The sequence below is a fragment of the Sciurus carolinensis genome, chromosome 6 (assembly GCF_902686445.1).
Source record: "Sciurus carolinensis chromosome 6, mSciCar1.2, whole genome shotgun sequence".
NCBI classification, from domain to species: Eukaryota; Metazoa; Chordata; class Mammalia; order Rodentia; family Sciuridae; genus Sciurus; species Sciurus carolinensis.
In genome coordinates, this window is record NC_062218.1 from 150,407,280 (window position 1) to 150,430,519 (window position 23,240).

Below are 23,240 nucleotides of genomic sequence, written 5' to 3' on the forward strand. Positions count from 1 at the left end.
AAGTAGTTTGTGTCTTCACATTTTCATAGGGGATGGAGAACAGAAAAGGGTGGAACAGAATCCTGGGAGCATAGAATGCTTCCAAGTCTTGTAATCCATCAGTGTTTACTCCCTTCACTCAAATTAAATTCACCAAATCCATCTTCTTACAGGATGGCTTATAGGAAAACAGTCATGCTTTCCCCAGTGCCTCCCCCACCCCCCAACATTGTAATCCTGATTTCTAAGACTACACAAATTTAAATTAAGGCCTCTTGGCAGATGTGACAAGACGAACCTTCTGTCATTAGTGATGTAGTTTGTGGACTTGCTAAAGCAGCTCTTGTTCCCATGAATGCCAGTCCTTTCGTGTCTGTGTGCATGGAAGGGTTAAAAAGCAGTGGCAGGAGGCCACGCATGTGTTAATTCCTGCTGCAGCAGCGTGCATCACTTCCACTTTGACCTCAGAGTTAATCTGCGTGATAATCACGCAGGGCTTCTAGTGATTTTTTTTTTCCATTTCTTTTAAATACACACACACACACACACACACACACACACACACACACACACACTTATGCACTCCCCAAAAGGGGAAGAAAAGGGGCGGGGGAGAAAATAAAGCAAATAAATAAAACCTGAAACGATGGAACTGGGGGAGTTCGCGCCAGTGCGAGCAGCATGAATGTGCGTGCTTTTCTCTATTTGTCTCCCTGTGCATCTCTCCCTCTGCCCTCCCCCTACCTCAATTATATTATTCCCCCAGACTTGGAAGCTGCTGCCTGAGCTGACGCTTTGATGGTATCTGCAAGCGTTTGTGCTGATCTTATTTCTGCCCCCCTGAATATTAATCCAGAAGCTGGTAGCAATACATCTCCCCAGTGACGGGACCTACGAGAGGCAGGTGGGGGGAGCCACCATCAAACCATAAGCATAATAATAATACAAAGGGGAGGGATTCTTCTGCAACCAGAGGCAAGAGAAGAGAGAGGGGGGGAAAAAGCGATGAGTTCGCCAAATATATGGAGCGCAGGAAGCTCTGTCTACTCGACTCCTGTATTTTCACAGAAAATGACGGTGTGGATTCTGCTCCTGCTCTCGCTCTACCCAGGGTAAGATGTGCCTTTTTAGGCGTCTTTTTTTTTTTTTTTTCCGGAGAGGTGGGGGGAAGGGGTGGGGATGTGGAACTGGGAAGACCACCCAGATTTAAAACAGTCTTCTAGGATTTGGGGCTTTATAATTTGGGGCAGAGTGAATATATGGGGCGGGAACAGGAGGGATGAAGGAGGAAGGTTACGTTCGTTTATTTATTCATGTATTGGATTTTATCCTTGTTTTCTTTTGTTTGAGAGCGGTAAAGCTATCCCTTTAGACTTCGTATTTGGGGACTAGCCTTTCTCTATTACTGCATTGCGATGTCGTGGTGGGCTTTTGCTGCTGCACGCCTGAGGATGAGGCCATGTTGAAGGCATTTGGGTGGGGGTCTGGAGGAGAAAATTGCAAATCGGGTCCTGGCGCACACGGAGGAGATGTGTGTGAGGGAGGATGCGGGGCGGGGGCAGCTCTGTTTCGGTAAACTAAAGTATCCCTTGCTCCTGCACCTGGGCATTCAGTTAGCCAGGTTTTCTATCCAGCCCCATTGACCCTGCAGCCTACTCCCTGATGGGCAAACATGTTCAGCACCAAGGACAGCAGTCCTGCTCAGGGCCAGATGGAAGGCAGCTTGTCAAACCTGATAGGACATCTCCAAATCTGCACAGGACATCTCTACCTTCAGGTAGAAGGCCAATGGAGCCAAGGAACACAGATAAAGCCCGGAGACCCTGCACTGACTCTTGCTACTCCCTCCCTGTGGTGCGTGAGAATGTAGTTGAATGAATACTCAGGGGAATGTATGTCTGGAAGAGCTGGCCTTGCTGCAGTGTTGGAAAACATGCTGAACCAAATGAATGTGGTGCCAAAATTCTGAAGTATGCATTAATGTTTTACAGCCTTGCTGCATTGAGTAGAAAAGACAGGAAGGGGGAGGGAGTCCTAAAAATCCTGAGAATGTGTGTGCTACAAAGTGTCTTGCTTCTAAATTCTTTGAACTTTCCTGAAGCAGGAACATTAGGGGAGAACCTTCCATGTAGTATAGTAAACCACTGATCTACCTACATAAATAGCCTCAACCACATCTCAAATTCCAACCAAAGGCACTATTCCACTATTTACATTACTTGTACTCTTCGATTTTGCTATTTTGTAATAAAGCTCTTTAAGAATTACCCTAAATTCCCCTACTCCCCACCACCTGAAAAGGAAAAGAACACAAAGAAAAACAAATAACTAGCCATAGAAGAAATCTAGACATTGCCACAAGGTTCTCTTTGGAGTTGGCACCCTTATGTAGTATTTGTAACCAAGCTGGAAGGAATGGGAGTTAAGCTACATTTTACTTTTGCTGAGTACATCTGGTCAACTACTCTGGTCCCCTGTTCCCTAGGATGGGTGATGGGACATGCAAATGTCTGAAAAAGAAGAGTTTCAGGCAAACCAAGGAGTAAAAAGCTCAGTTTGTAGATTCCTGGTAAAGACAGGTCTGTCCAACTCCTCCAGTATTTTTTTGTTTCTTACTCCTTTACTATGAAAATAGAATACATTTTCATTAAAAGTGTAAGATTAAAAGTTTACTCAGAAATGGAGAGGACCTTTTGGGAAATGGTTTTATATGAAATACATTTTAGTGGAATCCTCAAAAAATAATTTTTCTATTCAAAATTTACACACAAATGTTTTTCTGTTTAGTGTTGTATGTGGTTCTCAATCTTTCTTGCAAAATTAGAGCCTTTATAGTTGCTTACTAATAGAAAATATCTTTCCTATATTCCTCCAGTTGTGAAACCTGTGGATTAAAATGTAGACAAAACATGGGGGAATACATCTTTCTTTTCTACTCACTTTAAGTAAACAATTGAATAATTAAAAGAGTAGATATTCTTATGCATTTGGTCTCCAACAGTCATAATTTAACAAAAACTAATTTTTTTATTATTTATATTACTATAGTATTAGTATGGCTCATTGTAACAACCCCACTTTTTATTCTAATATATAAAAATCAATACCTAATGACATGTTATTTTTCAATTGTTACAAAATTAGCCTAGATGAGCTTTTAAAATAGCTTCAAGTAATGAGAATTATGTGCCATAAAAAATCTCCAGTGTAAGGATGTTTTTACATTTTCTCAGTAGTTATCAAGATTGGAATCATTGCAGCTTGGTGCAGAGATTGTGATCAGAGTTTCACAAACAAGTTTGCTGCAGTCCCACAAACAAGCAATTTGAATGGTTGAATAAGGCTGGATGAAAACAGAGGCTTTGATGTATGAAGCTGATCCTGAGAAAGAACTGAAAAAAAAAAAAGAAAAATAACTTGGAAAGTGGGAGCCTTTGGGTTCAACATTAGGGGTAGAGTTACATAGAAAATTGGAGGAAAATGAAACAAATATTTAGTTGACATTTTAAATTTACAAATTTCTGGGAATAAAACACTTTCACCCTCTATGAAAAGACTACACTCAGAGATTGTGTCTACATAAAGGCAAAATGAATAAGAAAATACAACATTATAGTGAGCATATGAATAAGCAATATCTCTTCTCAGCAATGAAGTAGTTCATTTCAAAACTCAAAATCTTCTGACCTGTCATGTATCTTATTTATAATGCTGTCACAAGAATCACCTAAGAACTCAACCAAAAAGAGATTCCTATACTATACACTAATGATTTTGAATCATATGCCTGGAGTAGAGTCCAGAAGTATGCATTTTAACATATACCCTAGAACTCACTCTGAAGAAAAGGTCTATACTTTGCTGACTTCAAAAGTTTATTCATTACCTCATTTAATATTTATGAGCACTTTGCATTCTGCTATTTATTATTCAGTTGGGCACAATAATCAATTTTTTATGCAGACATTTTTTACTTATATATAAATCATTGAGTGTATATATAAAAAACAAAAGAAATAAGGAGTAGTATAAAGAATTTCAATAAACTCACACAATATATAAAAAGACATTGACTGAAAAAACAAAAATACATACAGGTATAAATGTCTACCTAAGTATGTTCACAAACTCCATTTATTTATGTCAACATAGTGCTACATAAAAATTTTCCATATAATTTTATAATTCTAATTTTGTAAATTCTTTTAATCTAACTTAATTCTGTCTCAGAGTAAAAATATCATAGGAGAAAGAATATTAACATACATAAAAATTATTTATGGTAAGTAGAAAAGACATTTATTTTAGTAGAATAAAATATTTCATAATATTTTAAAGTGACAAAGAATTGTTTTTCAAAGATATATTGAGAATAAATGAATTTGATTCAATTTTGATAATTAGTCTAAACCTTACTTTGAAGTGCTAGCATTGATTTAAAAAAAAAGTTGAACTAAAGATTTAGAAATATTTTATCTTCTTAGATGTTGCTGAGCAGAAATGCTTCAGGTGACTTTTTTTTAAAGTTTCTAAGGTTTACTTTTTATCCTATAATTCAATTGCACAGAGATTTTAACTTTTATAAGTCATGACCATGTAATAGAGAAAATTTTGTGAATTTTCAAAAAACTCTATTTACTGAAGTACCTTCTATGGATAATCTTGTTATTCCCTTACTTACAAATGTTTCACCTGGTTTTAGCTAGAGAAAATCACATTTGCACAGCATATTTAATTGTTTTAGTGGTAGACATAGTATTATAAATAGTTTACTCCAAGACAAACACCTGAATAAAAAAGACAAGAAAAAAAAAAAGAAATATTTATGACCCTGAGTTTCCCAGAATTTAGTTGCCAATTACTATCTAAACAAAATGAGAATAGGAGGCTTGAGTTTAAAACTTGGCTTTTAATTTAAATAATTAGCTTCATAAATGTCTCTCTGATGTCTTAGATTCATTTCAGAATAGTCAATCTTCTCAAAAGAACTGATCACAGAATATTTAATTTAAAGATAGAAGTCTATTCTATAGATTTTAAAAGTTTTTCCAGGCCAAGGATTTCCATTCAAATGGGAAGGAAGTTAAGACTGACATTAGCAACAATATCACTGTTGTAAACACTGTGTTACTAGTATCATGGCTACCTTTGCTTCAATCCCCAAGATATCTTTCCAAGATAGACTGTACAAAGTTTAAGGCAGTCTAAATATCTTATAACCTACACTTGTAAGAAAAAAGTATTAATGAGTTGAAACTGATGAAACACAGAAGATAATTAAAGATTTAAAATATAACCAGTTACCATAATATATGTATGTGCATATACATATTTGCACATATATCATTCTATACATGTAGCATGTTTACTTATCATTATGCATGCTATATCTATCCAAAGACATACTATCATCTTATAATTATGTGTCCCTTTAGCCAGTCATTTCATCTGTCTGTAGTCTTGGTTTCCTAGTTGATCAAATGTGGTTGACGATAACTACTTTAGAGTCATAATGAAAAGTCAATGTGAATGTGTTTATATGTATACATACACATATATTAATATAAATATATAGTCCAGCATATATGTGTGTGTGTGCATATCCTATGATGTTTTCACAATGTAAGTACTCTAAGATTCAAGATTTCAATCTGATATTCAAGATATTTCAAATCTCCTTATTATATACATATATACATATATACATATATATATAACAAGGAGATTTGAAAGTATGACTATTTTCTGGCTTTGAAGATAATGCACACACCTGTAATCCCAGGGGCTTGGAGGATAAAATGGGAGGGAGGATCATGAGTTCAAAGCCAGCATATCCAAAAAGAAGATGCCATATAGATCTTTTAACCTAGTAGAATAATGTTTACATATTTTGCATGTGTGGTGCTAGGATTTGAACCTGGGCCTTGCTCATACTAACCAGACACTATACCCCTGACCTGCATCCCCATCAGGATATATTCTCTTTGAGTCTAAAGTGTCCCTTCTGGAATATTCATCCAGATTGAAATCTTGAATCTTAGAGTACTTACATTGTGAAAATATCATAGTGATCTAACTTCCAGACTATCTTAATTGCAACTTTTAATCAATCTCCTGAGATCAATTTGGCAGAAGTAATTTGGAAAACCACAAGTATATGTCATTCCAGGAAAGCCTAATTGTATTGCATCAACTTTAATATTTATAATTCTCTTAGGCTATTTTCAGATGACCAGAGTCTAGAGCAGCTATCTTAGATGTAATTGGCCCACAGAATAAATGAAAATGTTCAACTTAATCTGTTCTGACAATGGTTTGAGAAAAATCAGTCTCCACCAATTATACCATTACTGAATTGCATCTTATTAGGTTGTTTAAAAGCTCTAGAGAGAAGTACTTAAAAAGAGTTTGCTGGTTTTTTTCTTCATGAGTTTATGAACATATTAAATGGTAATATTTAGATGGTAAACCACAATTATGTTTTGAAAAATTTATTTCCCCAAGACTTTGTATATGTAAGTGAAGCATAGTTTAATTAGCAATTCATTCCTTATTCAGGAAATTAACTACTGCATGACATCTCACCTTCAAAGAGATCTTGCCATCCAGTGGTCAAATTTGCAGAATAATGTTCAATGTTGTTCTTCAGTTTTCTTCCCATGTTAATCAGCTTTTCATAGTTGTGACTAAAATACCTGACAAGAACAACTTAGAGTAGGTAAATTTTATTTTGGGTTTATGGTTTGGGGTTCAGTCTATGGTCAGTCTGCTCTATTGCTTTGTGTCTGAGGTGAGGCAGAACATCATGGTGGAAGGGTATGGCAGAGGAAATCTCCTCAGCAGGAAATGAGAGAGAGAGAGAGAGAGAGAGAGCGCACACAAGTCAGGGACAAAAATATCCCTATGGGTTTGCAACCAGTGACCTACTTCCTCCAGTCATGTCCCATCTGCCTATAGTTACTGCCTAGTAAATCCATTAAAATTATTAAGCCATCAAATTAATTAATGAACCAATTAGGTCACAGCTCTTATAATCTAATCATTTCACTTCTGATTACTCCTAGATTGCCAAGCATGAGCTTTTTAGGGGACACTTCTTATTCAAACCATAGTACTTAACAAAATTTTTTAGAAAAGCAAAAGAAAAAAAATTGAGTAATCTATACTGAGTATTAAAATAAGAGTAATACCACTTCAGTGTCTGGATATGCATATTTGTAATACATAGATGTTAAAGGATGACATATTTTTATCAGTTCAATATAAGCTGCTGCTTAGTTATCTGTCATGGGATAACAATATCAAAGCATGTATGTTTTAAGGTCTAGAAGAATTAGAAATTAACATTTCTAGAAATTGAATGGGACTTAAGTTTTGTAGAAGAATGTTTATATCCCCATTCTTATTCTCTCAATAGACTTGCTTTAGATGAGAAATATTTTCTCCTCCTGAGAATTGTCAAAAATGATACACCAAGAGGTTAAGGAACTTGTCCAAGAATCCATGACTCGCCGTTTCAGGAAGCATTGGGATGCCTCCTGTTGTATTCCTAGTGCATATGTATAGCCACTTCTTTTCTTTCTAAGTGTAAGAAAATACTTAGATTGTTTTGAGAGGCAAAAAAACCTCTCCAGTTTGCCTAACTGGGAGAGTTAATTCTTATTTATTTGTTCCATATACTACAGAATAAATACACTTGAAAAGGAATAAAAAGCTCTTTTTAAGTTACACATTAGCGGCATAGGGTAAAAATAAAATATTTAACTCCAAATCATATTAATCCCTATAGTATTATACTATAAGTACACAAAATATGGTCATAATACTATATTATTATAAAATCATTGTATAACTCTGCATAGATAAAGTACCGAGTAAATGTTAAATAAGTAGCACTGATATTACACTCTCTACCCATTCATAAGGAAAACCATATGAATACCAAGTAACATAGCAGCTAGGAAAACAAGGGATATTTTTAAAGCAATGATCCTTTGTAATAACTGAAACCCTGCCATGATCTCAAGTCAGTTGTGGGACCAAAGTCTATATACTAAGACAAATATACAGAGAATTCATTAATATATTTAGGCATATTTAGATAACATGTCTCAAACAAACTGAGTATACTATGTCCATATTCAATATATATTTTTGGTCTGAAAAAAATAAATGACAGATACTAAAGTGTTCTTTTTTGCTAACTATCAGTCATTTTTATAAACTGCTTTTGAAAACACTTTGAGATACATCATTAAAAATATGGATATAAAAAGTATAAATGAATGTAAAATTTCTCAATTCACTAAAGGAATAGTATTTGAATAGTAAAGGAATAGTCTTCTCTAAAGACTGGGTGTGTAGTACAGGGGCAGCAGAAACCATGATATTTGCCAGCACAGAGTTTACATTCTTATGCATGGGATGATAGGAAACAACTGAAAAGGTGTACAAATAATTATTAAACTTTAATTCAGGTAAATATTATACAGGAAAGTGACATATCTTCTTGAGAGAATATAGGAGTTCTATTGTGATGAATGCATAGGACAGAGAACCTGAGATTTCCAAACTAACTGAAATTCATCTTCAAACAACTAATTGAATAGTTGTAATATTCTGATATCCTATCTACGGTAACAATAGTTTTAGTCAGATTTGTTGCAGTATTTTGCAGAGGTTTAACTTGAAAAGGAATGATATTTCTTTTGAAGAAGAGAAGTGTGGATTTCTGAAATGTTCTGACTTGTTTTCTTTATAATTAAAAAAAATGTCTGTGCAATAAAAAAAACTATATTAAGAACAATTTTAAGAAGCAATACTGTGGTATAACACAATCCTTCCAAAGATTCAATTTACTAATTAATAACTGATTGATGCATTTTGATTCCACCAACTTCCTATTCAATAGTGGATATTCACATAAGAAGTCTTCAAGCTATTTCCATGGAACTGCAACTAATTTACTACTGTCATCTTCTACTGACACATCATCTCTGAGTCTGTGGTAATCAACGTGAATAGTCACATGCAGTCAATAAAGAAACCATGACCATGTTAAATACATGTATCAGTTGTGAGCTGCAATTATCTCCACAAAATTAAGACATGTATACTTGGGTACAACAGAACCAAGACATGCATGAATTCCTTTGGAATTTTTAAGTATTAAATGCAAAATATACTATATGGCCAATAAAAATAGATGGAAGGAGATGTTAGTGTCTTGGTATTTTTCAAAATAGATGAAGTATATTTTGGTAAGAGAGTAGACACTACTAATTTTATATTAATCAATTATTGACTGCTTTTTTAAACCTATATTCATCCAGTACCTTTCTTCACTTTATTCTCCAGGAATAGGCAAGTGAGTTCTCAATCATTATTCTACAAGGACAGAGTCAAATCCTCACACATGTGCACACAAATCTGAGCTTGATGGCAATGTTTATATCTAAAACAGAACAGCACTAAAAACACTTTTTGAAAACCACTACAGTAATTAGAGAAATGCAAATTAAAACAACTCTAAGATTCCATCTTACTCCAATGGTTATTATCAAGAACACAAGCAATAATAGGTGTTGCCATGTATGTGGGGGAAAAGGTACACTTGTATATTGCTGGTGGATTTGCAAATTGGTGCAGTCACTCTGGAAAGCAGTGTGGAGACTCCTCAGAAAACTTGGAATGAACTCACCTTTTGACCCAATTATCCCACTCCTCAGTTTATACCCAAAGGACTTAAAATCAGCATACTACAGTGATGTAGCCACATCAATGTTTATACCACCTCAATTCACAATGACTAGATTGTGGAACCAAACTAGATGTCCTTCAAAAGATGAATGGATAAAGAAACTGTGGTATATTTACATAATGGAATATTATTTAGCCATAAAGAAGAATTATGGCATTTGCAGGTAAATGGATGAAATTGGAGAATATCATGCTAAGTGAAATAAGCCCATTTCAAAAAAACAAAGGTCAAATGTTTTCCCTGATAAGTGGATGATGATACATAATGGGGGTGGAAGGGCAAGGAGTAAGAGAACAAAGGAGGAATTTTAGATTATGTACAGGCAAATGAGAGGGGGAGGGGTGTATGAAAGATGGTGGAATGAGACAGACATCATTACCCTATGAACATGCATGATTACATGAATGGTATGAATCTACATTATGCACAACCATAGAAATGAAAAATTTTAGCCCATTTGTGTACAATGAATCAAAATGCAGTCTGTAAAAATCAAACAAAACACTACATTAAAAAGATTGAGTATTAGGTAGAGGGGAGTGAAGGGAGAGGAAGGGACATTGGGGTAGGAATGACAGTAGAGTGAAACAGACATTATTACCTCATGTACATATGTGACTGCATGACTGATGTGATCCTGTAACATGTACGATCAGAAAAATGAGAAATTATACTACACTTATGTATGATTTATCAGAACGTATAAATGCATTCTACTGTCATGTACAACTAATTACAACAAATTTAAAAAACTGAAAAAAAAAGATTGAGGGCATTTGTATTCTTCTTAAATGACTCAAAGTGAAAAAATGACCAAAACAACTTTTAACTGTGACCATGTTCAGATAAATTTCCCTTTTCTTAATAGAAAGGTGATTTTCCTCAATATTTCTTAGTAGGGAAAATTCAAAAGAATAATTTTTAGAGTCAGTAACCATATCTAGATGTTTCTAGGTAAAAATTTTCATTTGAGTTATCTCCTTTTTAGTTCCTTTTTGCTGATAGAAATCTATTCTTTTTTCAAAATTGTTTTATGTTTAGTAAAATACCTCTTGAACTTTTTCAAATGTGAACATTTAGAATTAATTAATTTTGATTCAATTCCAAAATAATCTATTAAGTCATTACTTTATAAACATCAAAAATCCATATTTTATCGACCAAATTACTACAAATTCTTAAAAATTGAGTATTTTTAGTCTATTCCATACCCAGATAATGTCTACAATTTAAATTAACTTGGATAAGTTCCTCAACCCTATAACCAAGATTTGTTTTCTGTATAGGAGATACTTAATTGATCTTCGTATACTGAAATGTGTGATATTCTTTTCTAAAAATATGGATGTGGTGGTTCATTGCTGTACTCCCAACAATTTAGGAGACTGAAACAGGGGCATTACAAGTTTGAGGCCAACCGCAGCAACTTAGTGAGCCCCTTGGCAACTTAGCAAAACTCTTCCTCAGAATAAAAAAGAACTAGGAGTGTAACTCAGTAGTAGAGCATCTCTGGGTTCAATCCCTAGTACCAAATTTTAAAAAAAGAAAAAAACAGTACAATAAGAATTGTAGCCACAGGTAGGTGTTAGTATTAATCCAAAGATCTTTAACTTTGTTCTTTGTGTTTGAGATAATACTTAATTGGCCTGAATTTTCCCTTAACTGATGTGTTCTACATCCTGGACTTTGAAAGATACAGGTCTAGAAGTTGTGTTTTTCTTCAAACCTCACCTAGGGAGTCTCTTTCTCACTCTTGGACGATATGTCAGGTATATCCCAAAGCTTCTCTATTAACTCTAAGACTTAGAATCAGTCAGTTCATTTTCTGATAATAAAGTCTAATTAAATTAATCCTTGACTATCTTGCTCAGTTTAAATCTTCCTTCTTGCTGTATTCAGGTTTCTATAACCTCAGTCTCTTCCTTTCCTTCATTTTGCTGCTTTTGACTTTTTAGGATCAGGGTGGAAGGAGGGAGGAGAGTGCAAAAAAAGCAGAAAGATTTTTATTATCTGCTAACAGATGCGGGAAGACTGAATCATCTTCCATGGGTGGTTGAGGGGGAGGTAGATGGACTCTCTGGAGGCAATCCCTTCCTCTGTCCCTCTGGAGTTCATCAACATCATAGGATTGCCTGACCTGGACAGGACTCCATGAAAACTGACCCTGTAAGACACTCCCTCCACTCCACTCCAGAGATAAATTCATCCTGAGACTCTGTTAGTACTGTTTGTCAAACAGGCCATCTTTTCAAGATGGTCCAGCATGACTGTCTTTGTAACATCCAGTTACTTAGTTCACAGGAAAAAGACCAAACAAAGCAAAGGAAACAACAACAACAACAACAAAAAAAATCTCAGCAACATTGCCTCTCATATTCTAAAAGTGAAGCTCTTTCTGTCTCAGATTCATAATTGAGAAAGTTCAAATCCAACAACTAATCCTTCTATTTCTTCAGGAAAGACTGATACAGCCATCCCTAGACCATTCACGTTATAGAAAATGTAGGCCAAATTATCTGAAGAATCCTTTACCAAGCCTCTGTTCCGAGAGCATTTGGGAGCAGGTATTCGAGTTTTTCTGTCTGGGGTAGAGTTAAGAATTGCCCTAATAGTCTTCCTTCACATAGGACATCAAGACTAGATTGTTTCCATTCTTTTTCTCTTGTCCTGAGCTGGTGGTGGATCCAACACCACCATGGGGTCAGGGATATGAAATTGTACAGTTCTTTCCACTCTTAGGTTAATAACCTTCTACCAGAACTTCTCTCCTGTTGAATCACTGAACTTTCATTATCTGCCTGAAAAACAGTAAAGTAGAGGGAACCCAGGGCTGGTTTGTGGACTTCTAGCAAGCTCTGCCTCTTCCTAAAAGTCCACTACATTTATGTCAAATGGGATTGTACTAGTCACCTGTTTTTCTCAGCTGAGATGCTGCATCTGACCACACTGAAAGTCTTATTTAATATTCTGCTTCATAGGCAAAGCATTTCTCCAAAATATACACTTTCTTCAAATCTTTGCTTTAGGTGTCATCTTCTCTATAAGACCCACACTAATCTTTCAAAGTGATATTGCAAACACCATTCTAGCTTATACCCCAAATCCTCTTAGCATCTACTTGAAACCATCAGTAAGTAATTAGAAAAACAAAATTATTATGTTGTTTACTGGTTTATTGTTTTTACTTTCTATCTTAGCTTTAAACCAAGATCCAGGAGAGAAGAGATGCTATTTTTGTGCACTAATACCACTCAGGCTTTAAGAGAGTACTTAGCTCTTCATAGATGATCAACAATTACTTGTTTAATTAAATTAAGGAAATTATACCAAGTGTTTTCTGAAATTTGTCATCTTTTTAAAAAGGGAGTGAGAAAAATCTTTTCATATTCTGCTTTATCTTCATCTAAAATCCAGCATATATGGCTGCCAACTAAAATAGAACAAGCAAACAGGGTTTTGGGTACAGAGGCTAAGAGCACAAGCTGTGGAAATCACCTGCCCAGGACTCACTCTCCCAGAATTTTCATTTACTCTGCTATGACTCAGTCAACTTAATTGCACAATGCCTCAGTCTCTTCACGTAAAACAGGAGGACTATAATTCTTCCCAGTTTACCTTGAGGGATTGCTGGCATGATATACCCTGAGGATTAGGTATAGAAGCATTCCTCATGTGGTGCTATTATTGTGCCTGTCGTGGTTATTGCTGTCTTTGTTACCACAATAGTGCCCTTATTTATTTCCCAGGGATAGTCCTACAAGCTCAAATAACCCTTCTACTCCTGTTAAACTCTAAATTTGGGGAACATACTTCAACATATACAGTCCATAATAACATATATAATAAGGTCTATATTATAACTGATAACAAGAAGATTAAAGAATTTGATTTTCATTGCATATAAATTGAAGTGAAGATTTCTAGAATATAAAAAGGCACTCTAAAAGCTTGACAAATATTATAACTGTTCTTTCTATATAACAACGTATATTATTTTACTATTATGTGAATAATTTTTAAATTTTTCAGTCCCTTACCTTAACCTGTATGAATAAGAAAATTGTGTAAAAGTCTCTAAGTTTCCAAAATGCAATTATTATTCATTTTAAGCATATCATTTATGTGAACTCAGTAATATCCCTAATAATATGAATTAGTGCCTAGCAAGGGACAATAGACCAATGCATGAGACTCCATCCTGAACACAACTGCCCTAAATACATGTAAAGGAATTTTTTCCCCCAAAGATGGTGTGCAACCATTGACGTTGAGTTGCTAAGCAAAATTACTCAACTTATGATTCAGAGCAAAGTTGGATTGCTAATCTTGATGGACAAGTTCTATTTTGATCAGCATGAAATGAAAGTCATGGCTGTTGAATCTGCCAGAAAGTAATGAGGAAGGAGAAAATCCAAGCTGATATTTTGTTATTCAAGGTCATGACTAACTCTCCATTTTTCTTTGTGCCTCTTAGATTTGAAAATTAAAGAAAAATCGTCCATCACCTAGGTTACTGCCTCAGCACCCAAAATACCTTTCTGAAACCGGTTTTGCTAACTTCCAAGCCATTCCCAACATAGTAGAGAGAATTTCGCTTCCCAACTAGTCCTTAAAATAAAAACATAATTTAGATTGAACAATTTGTTTAGAATTTAATGTATAGTTAGAGGGTTTCTCCCTACTTTCTCTTAGTAGCCTCTCACTTAACATAGATTATTTTATTTCTTATTTGTGAAACTTACTTTGATGAAATGAACAATGTAGGTTATTTTTTGTGTGTGTGCTTGGTTCTTTGGTTCCAAATAATGTTTTTGAGATACAGTAATGTAGCACACATCATGTGGTCCTCTTTTATTTCTATAATCCCATGGTGCATGCATTTGCCATTCTTCCCTTGGTGCTTGCAGTCTGAAGTTAATTCAGTAAGACTACCATGAACATTATTGTGCACATGTTTTTGAGAATGTGTTTTAATTTATCTTGATGACGTTGGTGAGACATAAAATAGGTGTAGTTTATCATAGGATTTAGCAAAAGTGCTTTCCAGTACTTGATATTTAAGGTTGCTGTAATTCTTACAACTTCAGAGGTTATCTGTCTTTGTAATAGTTATATATCTAATAATCAGTTATCCAAAAGTTAGCAATGAAATATAAGAAATCCTTCTTATCAGCTGAGTTTGGTAACACATACTGTAAGCCCAGTGGCTTGGGAGGCTGAAGCAGGAGGATCACAAGTTCAAAACGAGTCTCAGCAACTTAACAAGGTCTTGAGTGACTTAAGGAAAGCCTGTCTCAAAAAAAAAAAAAAAAAAATGGACTGGGAATATGGTTGAGTGCTTAAGCACCTGTATGTTCAATAAAAAAGAAGAAATCCTTTTTGGCCCAAAGTTTCTGAGGGAAAGGAACATAGGAGTAGCTTAGCTAGGTGGTTATGGTTCAGGACATCTCATGAGCTTGCAGTCAAGTTGTTAAGCAGGGTTCTGAAGATCTGAGTGTGCTGGACAATATGCTTCCAAGTTTACTCCAAGGTGGTCATTGAGAAGAAACTCTAGTTCTTTATGTTGAAGGCTCTGTGGATTTGGAGATATGGAGAAGAAAAACATAAGGAGACATGGAAGCCACAATCTTTATAATAACATCTCGAAAGATACATGCCATTTACTTCTACCATCTGCTACTGGTAACACAGATCACCAGGTGCTGAAGATAAAGCATTGAACAAGGCAGGCATCATCCTTGCTCTGCGGACCTTACATTCTAGAATACAGACATGATTTTTAAAACACAGTAAAGTATTATATATAATAGTATACTATAAGACTACATTATAAACTTACTAATAGACAATGCTGTTGATTTGTTTCACTTACTGACTCTGATTTAAGAACTTCAACCATTTTTAATATATACAAATTAACATCATCATGTCCTTTATCCCCTAGCCTAACATGAAACCTTATTTGACTCTTGTTGAGGTCTGAAGCCCTGTGTTGAATGTGGAATGGAAACAAAATGTAATTGAAGACAAAAAAAAAAAAAAAATAGATGGACAAATCCATTCCTGCCTACATTCCTGCCTACCTTCCTGCCTTCAAAAACTGTTTACTGAGTTCCTAATACTTAGTTGACCTGTTTTATCCTGGGGATAAAACAATGGAAAAGACAAATATCTTTATCCTCATATATCCTGCCAAGTGGGGGAGGCAGGCAGACAGTAAACAAATAAACAACAACCAAAAACACTTTAAATTTGGATAAACGTTGAACAAATAGCTAAGACATGTGGTGTTATGAAAAAAAAATCCAGGGAATTTTATTTTACATAGAATGTCAAGAAAGGGCATTATGAATAATAGATAAAAAACAGAAGGAATTTCTAAAATTAAAGAAAAGGAGACGTTGAAACTTTATGGGGTTGAAAAGGAGTCAGCTCTCACACTTAGGGCGAGAATGGTCACAGGGAATAGCAGATGCAGGACCCTGAAAGGAAGAAGAGTGTTGTGTAATTCTGGAAATGAAGTAAGTTCCAGATGGCTGAAGGACAGGGACCAGGGATGGCAAATTCAGGAGAGAATTTGAGCAACAGGAAGCAACTGCTAATAGATGGTCTAGCATCCATGGTAAAAAGTTTGAATCAAATTTCAAGTAGGGTGTGGGTCAGGGGAAGTACTTCATACCATTAGTTTCATTAAGGAAGAAGGGCTTCTACATGATTTGGGGAATGGTGAGGTTGCAGTTTACCTACTGATTTTCAGGTGCCTGACAATTAACTCAATTGTTGACTTTTAGCTTTCTCAGGATTCTAGTGTTGTCCTACATCCAGGCAAGACATAGAGCCAATTAATAAATCTATTTTTATAATAATGAATTGAAACTAATAATTATTTTATGCCAGTTATGAAATTATTGCACTATATCAGACAAATGTGTTTATATAGATTTAGATTTGGAGAGTTAAATGGCAAACACCATCTCTAAATTCCAAAAAAAAATTAAATTTTAACATTAATTGATTGACTTAAAAATGTAAGGATTCACATAGACAGCATCAATAAAAAGTATATTTATTCATGTTTATAAAATTTCTTGCTGACTTAATCTGTGTATACAAGTACTGGGGAAAGCAAGATGCATCTAAAAGTAAAAAACAAATTTAAAATGTGCATTAAATTAACAAGAAACCACAGTACAATTTTAATAACAAATTTCTCCCACTTCCTAGGAGATTTTTTAAAAAATAGGCTTCATTACCTCATATTTTAGTATCAGAAAATTTCAAAAGAATCTAAGAGTAGAGAATGTTTTGGGGTACAGCTGTATGAAGGCTATTTTTCCTCCAAAAATGAACTCCCTCACCCAATTCCTTTTCAGTCATAATTTCTCCCCTTTGTCAACTTTTTGCAATAAATGGCCTATTATTCATCACTGAAGATTTTTCTTTCAAGAATACCATATAAATCGTATTGTATAGTTCACCTTTGAGATTCATCTACTTTATTGCGGTATCCAATAAACACTTGAAATAGTTTAACATTCATAACCCTTAGTCATCAGGCAAATTCAATTAATACCACAATATGATATCACTACAAACTTATTAAAATGGATAAAATAAAAACAATACTGGCAAGACTCAGTGTTAATAGGAATGATTATGCCCTTCATACATTGCTAATGGGAATATAAAACAATATAGTTATCCTGGAGAACAATTGGATAATTTTGTATAAGGTAATATAAACTCCTAATGTATTACTCAGCAACCCCACTTCTAAATATTTACATGGGATAATTAAAAACTTATGTTCCAGAATAATGGCTTTCAAAAGCAGTGATTATTTAGCTAAAATTATTTTTTTAGGAAGGTTTACAGAAATTATGGCATTAAGTTTCCTAGACAAAATAGAGACTTCTTCTATTTTACTGGAGAATATATATAATTGTGTTAGTTATGAACTTTTCAGTGCTTATGTGTTCTGCTTCGATATTACTGGTGTTATGTACCTGAGAACATTGGAAACAGAAAATAATGACAGGGAACATGGCAGGGAGAAGCATGAATTCTACTGGAGCCTCTTTTAATAATCCATGCACTACTGTTGCAGGTTTTTGAAAATTTTTGAAAGTAATAATCAGTAAAATCAAGAACTTACCTTGTTATTTCATTGAAGCACTCTCTCCATAATGCAAATCCTTAATGATTCAAGATTCTAGTTATATTGTGTAATAAAGGATATAAATTCGTAAATCTAGAAGAGATGCAAATATCCCTCTTCTATTATATGAACTTTCCATTTGCCTATGAAACTAATGTGCTTACTTAAAACATATTTAAACTTGGGATGACTCTGAAGAAGTTAGAATTCTTTCAAATTCCATTGGGATCATTTTTTTTAAATCTTTTTTTTTTAACATTATTCCAGAATTCTTGGAACAAAAGAAATTTTGGACTTTCCAAAAGCCACTCAGAAAGCACTAATTGGTACTCATTCTCCATAAAGAACTTTTAAAAATATTAATTGTTCCAGGTGCTAAAACTACTGCTTAGCTCATTGGAAATGTGTAACTAAACACAAATGAGTGGATGAACATAAATTTTCTGTTTTCTGGATTATTTATAATTCCTAGTTGTATACATTTATATTACATGAACATAAAATAGACTTCATTTAATGGGGGAGAGGAATTAAAGAAAAGAAACATTCCTGGCAACAAAACAGAAAGAAAAAGTTAAACAAGGTTAAGTAAACAATAAAACCTTAATTTTGAGAAAATAATTTATCAATAGTCAAATAATTTAGGCATAAAATTAGCCATCTAGAATTGGCATTGACTACAAGAATGGATCTTAAATTTTTATAACTTAAAGATCAAAGTTAAGGCATAATTTCAGAAAAATGCAAGCAAAGAAAACTTCTTAGAATCATAGCCACTCAGATGTATGTACACAGGTTGATAAAACTCCTACCTGAAAGTGAAAGTGTATTCAGTTATCTGAACAAATTATCTCTATGACTCCAGACATCTGCATATAAAGTCAAAATTGGAAAATTTCATTTTCTGCTACTACAGAGTAGAAGACAATATGGCAATGCAAATTTTCAAAACTGTTTCAATACATTTGAATTTGATACACTTGACTGTGCAGGTATTATATGAATTAGAACTGACTTTCACTCTCCTATGTTTGCTCCCAGTGACCTTTAAACTATCCTAACCCGAGGAGAGTTTAATCTTCTGTTCATGTACCAATTGAAAGTACACCCAGGTTGTGTACCCTGTCTGTGGTTCCCATGCAAATATTTATATGTGTGTGCATGTTTATAGGCAGGACCTTTTGGGGCTAGAAGATAAAGCAAAAGTTTTATTAGTTCCTCAAAATAGATTGTATTCTAGAAGAAAATATCCTTCTTACCCACAGAAATAGCATTCGGAAGTGAATACAGAGACACTTTGATAGATGTAACCTTCATGTCAAGTTGAAGGTGCTGACAGACAGATTAGTCATGCTCTGCCATGTGAGAATGTTTTATTATTGTCTTGCATTGTTATTTAAGCATTGCTGTTCTAGCTGTTCAGGTATTTGTTTGTCTCTTTAAATAAATGGGAGGTGTTTTGATATCAGCATGGTATTTTTTGCTTCTTTCCAGTTGCAACTGTTTCCTGCACAAAAGAGTCTCAAATATAAGCTGATTAGCTAAGGATTAGGAAATCTAAATCTGTAAAGCATCATTTCCCAAATTCAATGGCCTTTATGGATTTTTGTCACATTTAGATGATGCGTGGTCATTTATTTACTGAATATTTTTCATAAAACAAAGTACTATATTTTTTAATATAAATATTTTATTTAATACAGTTGACAAAATAAAAACAAACAAACAAACCTGGAAATTTAGTGATACTTTTTCTTATAAAAGAAAACTGCAAAAAAAAAAAAGATAATAAAACCAAAACAAAGCTATCAAGTTTTTATAATATACTTTTGTTTACCATGTGTTGAGTTTGTTACTGATTACTTCACAAATTAGATTAGCAAATTGGAGATAGTGGCTAAAGATTAATTACAAATAAACTGTGATTTTTACCTTAATATCATTAGATGTGTTGAAAAAAGTTAACAATGGAAAAACTTTGTAATTATGTGATTTAATATGTTTTTTGATTCTGAGAGGTTGTGTATTCCATATTTGGGTACTTAGTGCCTATGTGACACTTAAAGTGATCTATGTGACATTTGGAATTGTCTTGTGTTCTAGGGGCACATGTCCCAATCTTTCTTAATGTGACAAAAAGTACTATCTTAACGGGACATAAATATTAAGGATGAGGTTATTTTGAATTTCCAGTATACCTTGAAGCACTGTAGTAAGTGACATCTAATTCACCTAAGAACAGTTTCCAAAGTGATTATTTACTCTAAGAAAAGAAAGATGAGAATTTCAGGTGGCCGTGCCATATTCTCTCTCAGTAACTCTTAATTCTTTCCTCATCTTAGAATGAGTTGACTATCAGTATCTTGATCTCATCTTAAACCAATTAAATTAGTATTTTAAGAGGCTGACCTTCAGAGCATTGACATTTTCATAAAGTCCTCCAGGTAATTTTAACACAGAGCTGGGGTTAAAAATGATTGTTCTGTACCCTGTTTGAACATTTGGTGTGTGCTAGACACTGTGTCTTCTAAATGCATGATGATAACATCATATGGATAAAGAAATGCAAAATATTTCCTTCTTGAGCAATTTTGTGTTGGTCAGTAATTATACATTTCTCTGGCATTAGTTTTAAGGTTTGCATATCTTTGGGGGTTAAAATTGATCTCAGATTTCCATAGTTGGAATTTAGCAGAAAATGCAGAGTTCATATGTGTCTCTGAAGTGAGAGAGAGTCACTCCCACAATTATGTTGACTGAGTATGTGACAGTGTTTTCATAATGGTCCAAACACAATACAAATGCCGTTTGTGAGATTTGTTCTCCCAGAAGAAAATGATGCTTCCTGAGACCCACATACTTGTGGACCTACTTCATGATACTGGCTTTTAAAATTACACATTAGTGTAGAGTGTGTGGGACGACTTGCCCCACTTACAGGTTGTGAAATCATGCATTGAGTGGAGCAAAGCCCCCATAGCTTCTGTTGCAAAGTGTGTGCAAGTAAGCAATTGAGAATACTATTTCATTATTTTTTGTAAATGACATTATATTTCTTTTTTATTATTTTCAAAAATTTGTTCTAATTAGTTGTACATGACAGTAGAATACATTTATACATTTTGATATGAAAAGATAAATTAGAACTACTACAGTTTAAGATGTTTCTTTTTAATTACAATTTACCATCCACACTTTTATATATATTCTGTTCAATAGTGATAGACAGTTTACATGACATCAGAACACATTTCATGGGTTAGCCTTGACTTATTTCATTTTAATCCAAAAAATGTTTTTAGTGTATATCATTTATGTTTTCACATGAAGATAATTGATAGCATTTAATGAAGAGAGTGAAGTTTGCCATGCAATAGCATGTTCTAGAGGCTGCTTCGTGTGAGCTACAGTGGTTCCATAGAAACGTGTAAAAAAATGGGGATGAGTTTTACTAAGTTAATTTTCACAAACATTAAACCTTCTTTAAAAATAACCTATACTCTCATTGATTCAGTCATCATTTTGAAAAGTACTTGTTGGCTATATTAGCAGGTGCCAGGCATTTGCAAGCTTTTTGCAAACCAACACTGTTGAGCATAGAAGCAACTCTTGTCCTGAGGGGCCTAATGTTCTGCTTCTAACCTTGACATTTAAATCTAATTATTTTAACCTTTATTTTTTGCTATTGGGAAGTAAAATTTATAAAAGTGCATAAGACATAAATATAGCTCAATGAGTTATCACATATTAAAATAAAAACCAATATAACCACCAACTGAGAGTGGAAATGAAATATTGCCAACACCTCAGAAAAGTCCTCATTTTTTTCCCAGTTTCTGTCCTCTTTCTCCTATCACAATAACTGCTGTCCTTTCTTTGAGCATCTTAATTCTTTCCTGTCAGTAAATTCTACATAAACAGGAATATAACATATTTGTATGTATATGGATGCATGCACAATGTCTTTTGCTCAAATTTATTTTCTTGAATTAGCTTTGCTGCATGTAGCAATAATTCTTAATTGTGATTTATAAATTCAATAATTCATATTCATCAATATATCTATTGATGTATAATATTTAAGTGTGTGAATATATAATATTTTTTTATTCCATTCCATTGTTGGTCTGGGTTATATCCATTTCTGTCAAAAGTTGAATTACTAGTATAGTAATGCAAATTTGAATTTTCTTATACACATTATTTAGTTTATATATAGATGCCTATGTGTTTAGAATAAACCCAGGACTGGGATTTCTGGGTTATAGTATACATAGATGTTCACATTATCAGGTAATGCCAAAACAATTTTCTTCCAGCAGCACATGAGTCCTAGACACTCCACATCCTCACACTTTTCTTTGAGAAAGGATGAAACAAAAGAACAATAACAAATCATGGTAAGGAAACTAAGAGATAATGAACTTACTGGAACATGACCTCACATGGATGATTCCCCCCATCCTATTCCTTTCTCAATTGTGAGCATTGAGTTGTTCTCATCATTTTTTCCTCATCACCTTCTCAAATGCCTCAGTTTTTCACTTGGTATCTATGAAACCAACATACTTTTTGGGAAGCTCCATTCTCACTTTGATATGATGGTAAGAAATAGATTAAAATACTCAGCATCTCCTGTTCTCTAGCTATAGATACTAATTTTCTATATATGATCCATCCAGGCTAGTGACACACAAAATGAGACTTTTTGAGGTTTTTTTTAGACAAGAAGGCATCTCACTTTTTTGGAGAGAGTTCTTGGAAAAATTTACCTCTGCTTCGTTGATGTAAGCAAGGATGTAAGCAGAGATGAAAAGTCTTTGACAGTTACACTGTCAAGTAAAATTTGGAATGAAGTTAATGCCATGGAGGACAGAGAGGAGACAGAACAAATGGGAGTTTTTAAATATATAGGCATGCTGAAGCCCATCCTACCTCAGTCTTTATAATTAGATCTGCCAATGCTTTCCAATTTGGTTTGGATAGTCCTGAAACTTGCAATCAAAATTCATCCCCATAGACAGGTCTCAGGATATAGTTCAATGGTAGAGTGCTTGCCTAGCATGTACCAGACCCTGAGTGTGATCCCTAGCACTGCAAAACAAAACAAAACTTATAAAACCCCACAAATATTTATTTGATATGAGTCATTCATGACTATTAATAAAAAAGTTTGCATTTTAAATATATCTGATAAAATATTTATATATCTGATAATTGATTCATTCAAATAGGCACATGTATTAAAAGGTGTTAGCCTAATATGAAAGAATAGAACTAGGTAAGAGATAAGGAAGTCATTCTGAGTAGGGCAGTTTACTCTCAGAACCTTTCACTCTGCTG

The 23,240-nt window shown here is 34.1% G+C and overlaps 1 protein-coding gene across 2 annotated transcripts in view; it reads left to right on the forward strand.

Annotated features, from left to right (window-relative positions):
* The first annotated feature begins 549 nt into the window (after positions 1-549).
* Positions 550-23,240, forward strand: part of Gabrg2 (gamma-aminobutyric acid type A receptor subunit gamma2) — an 88,039-nt gene continuing 65,348 nt past the window's right edge. For both annotated transcript variants that reach the window (XM_047556888.1, XM_047556889.1), the window contains exon 1: positions 550-1,091. In XM_047556888.1, the coding sequence (XP_047412844.1) occupies positions 985-1,091 (107 nt within the window). In that variant the 5' untranslated portion in view covers positions 550-984. The remainder of the gene's footprint in view (positions 1,092-23,240) is intronic.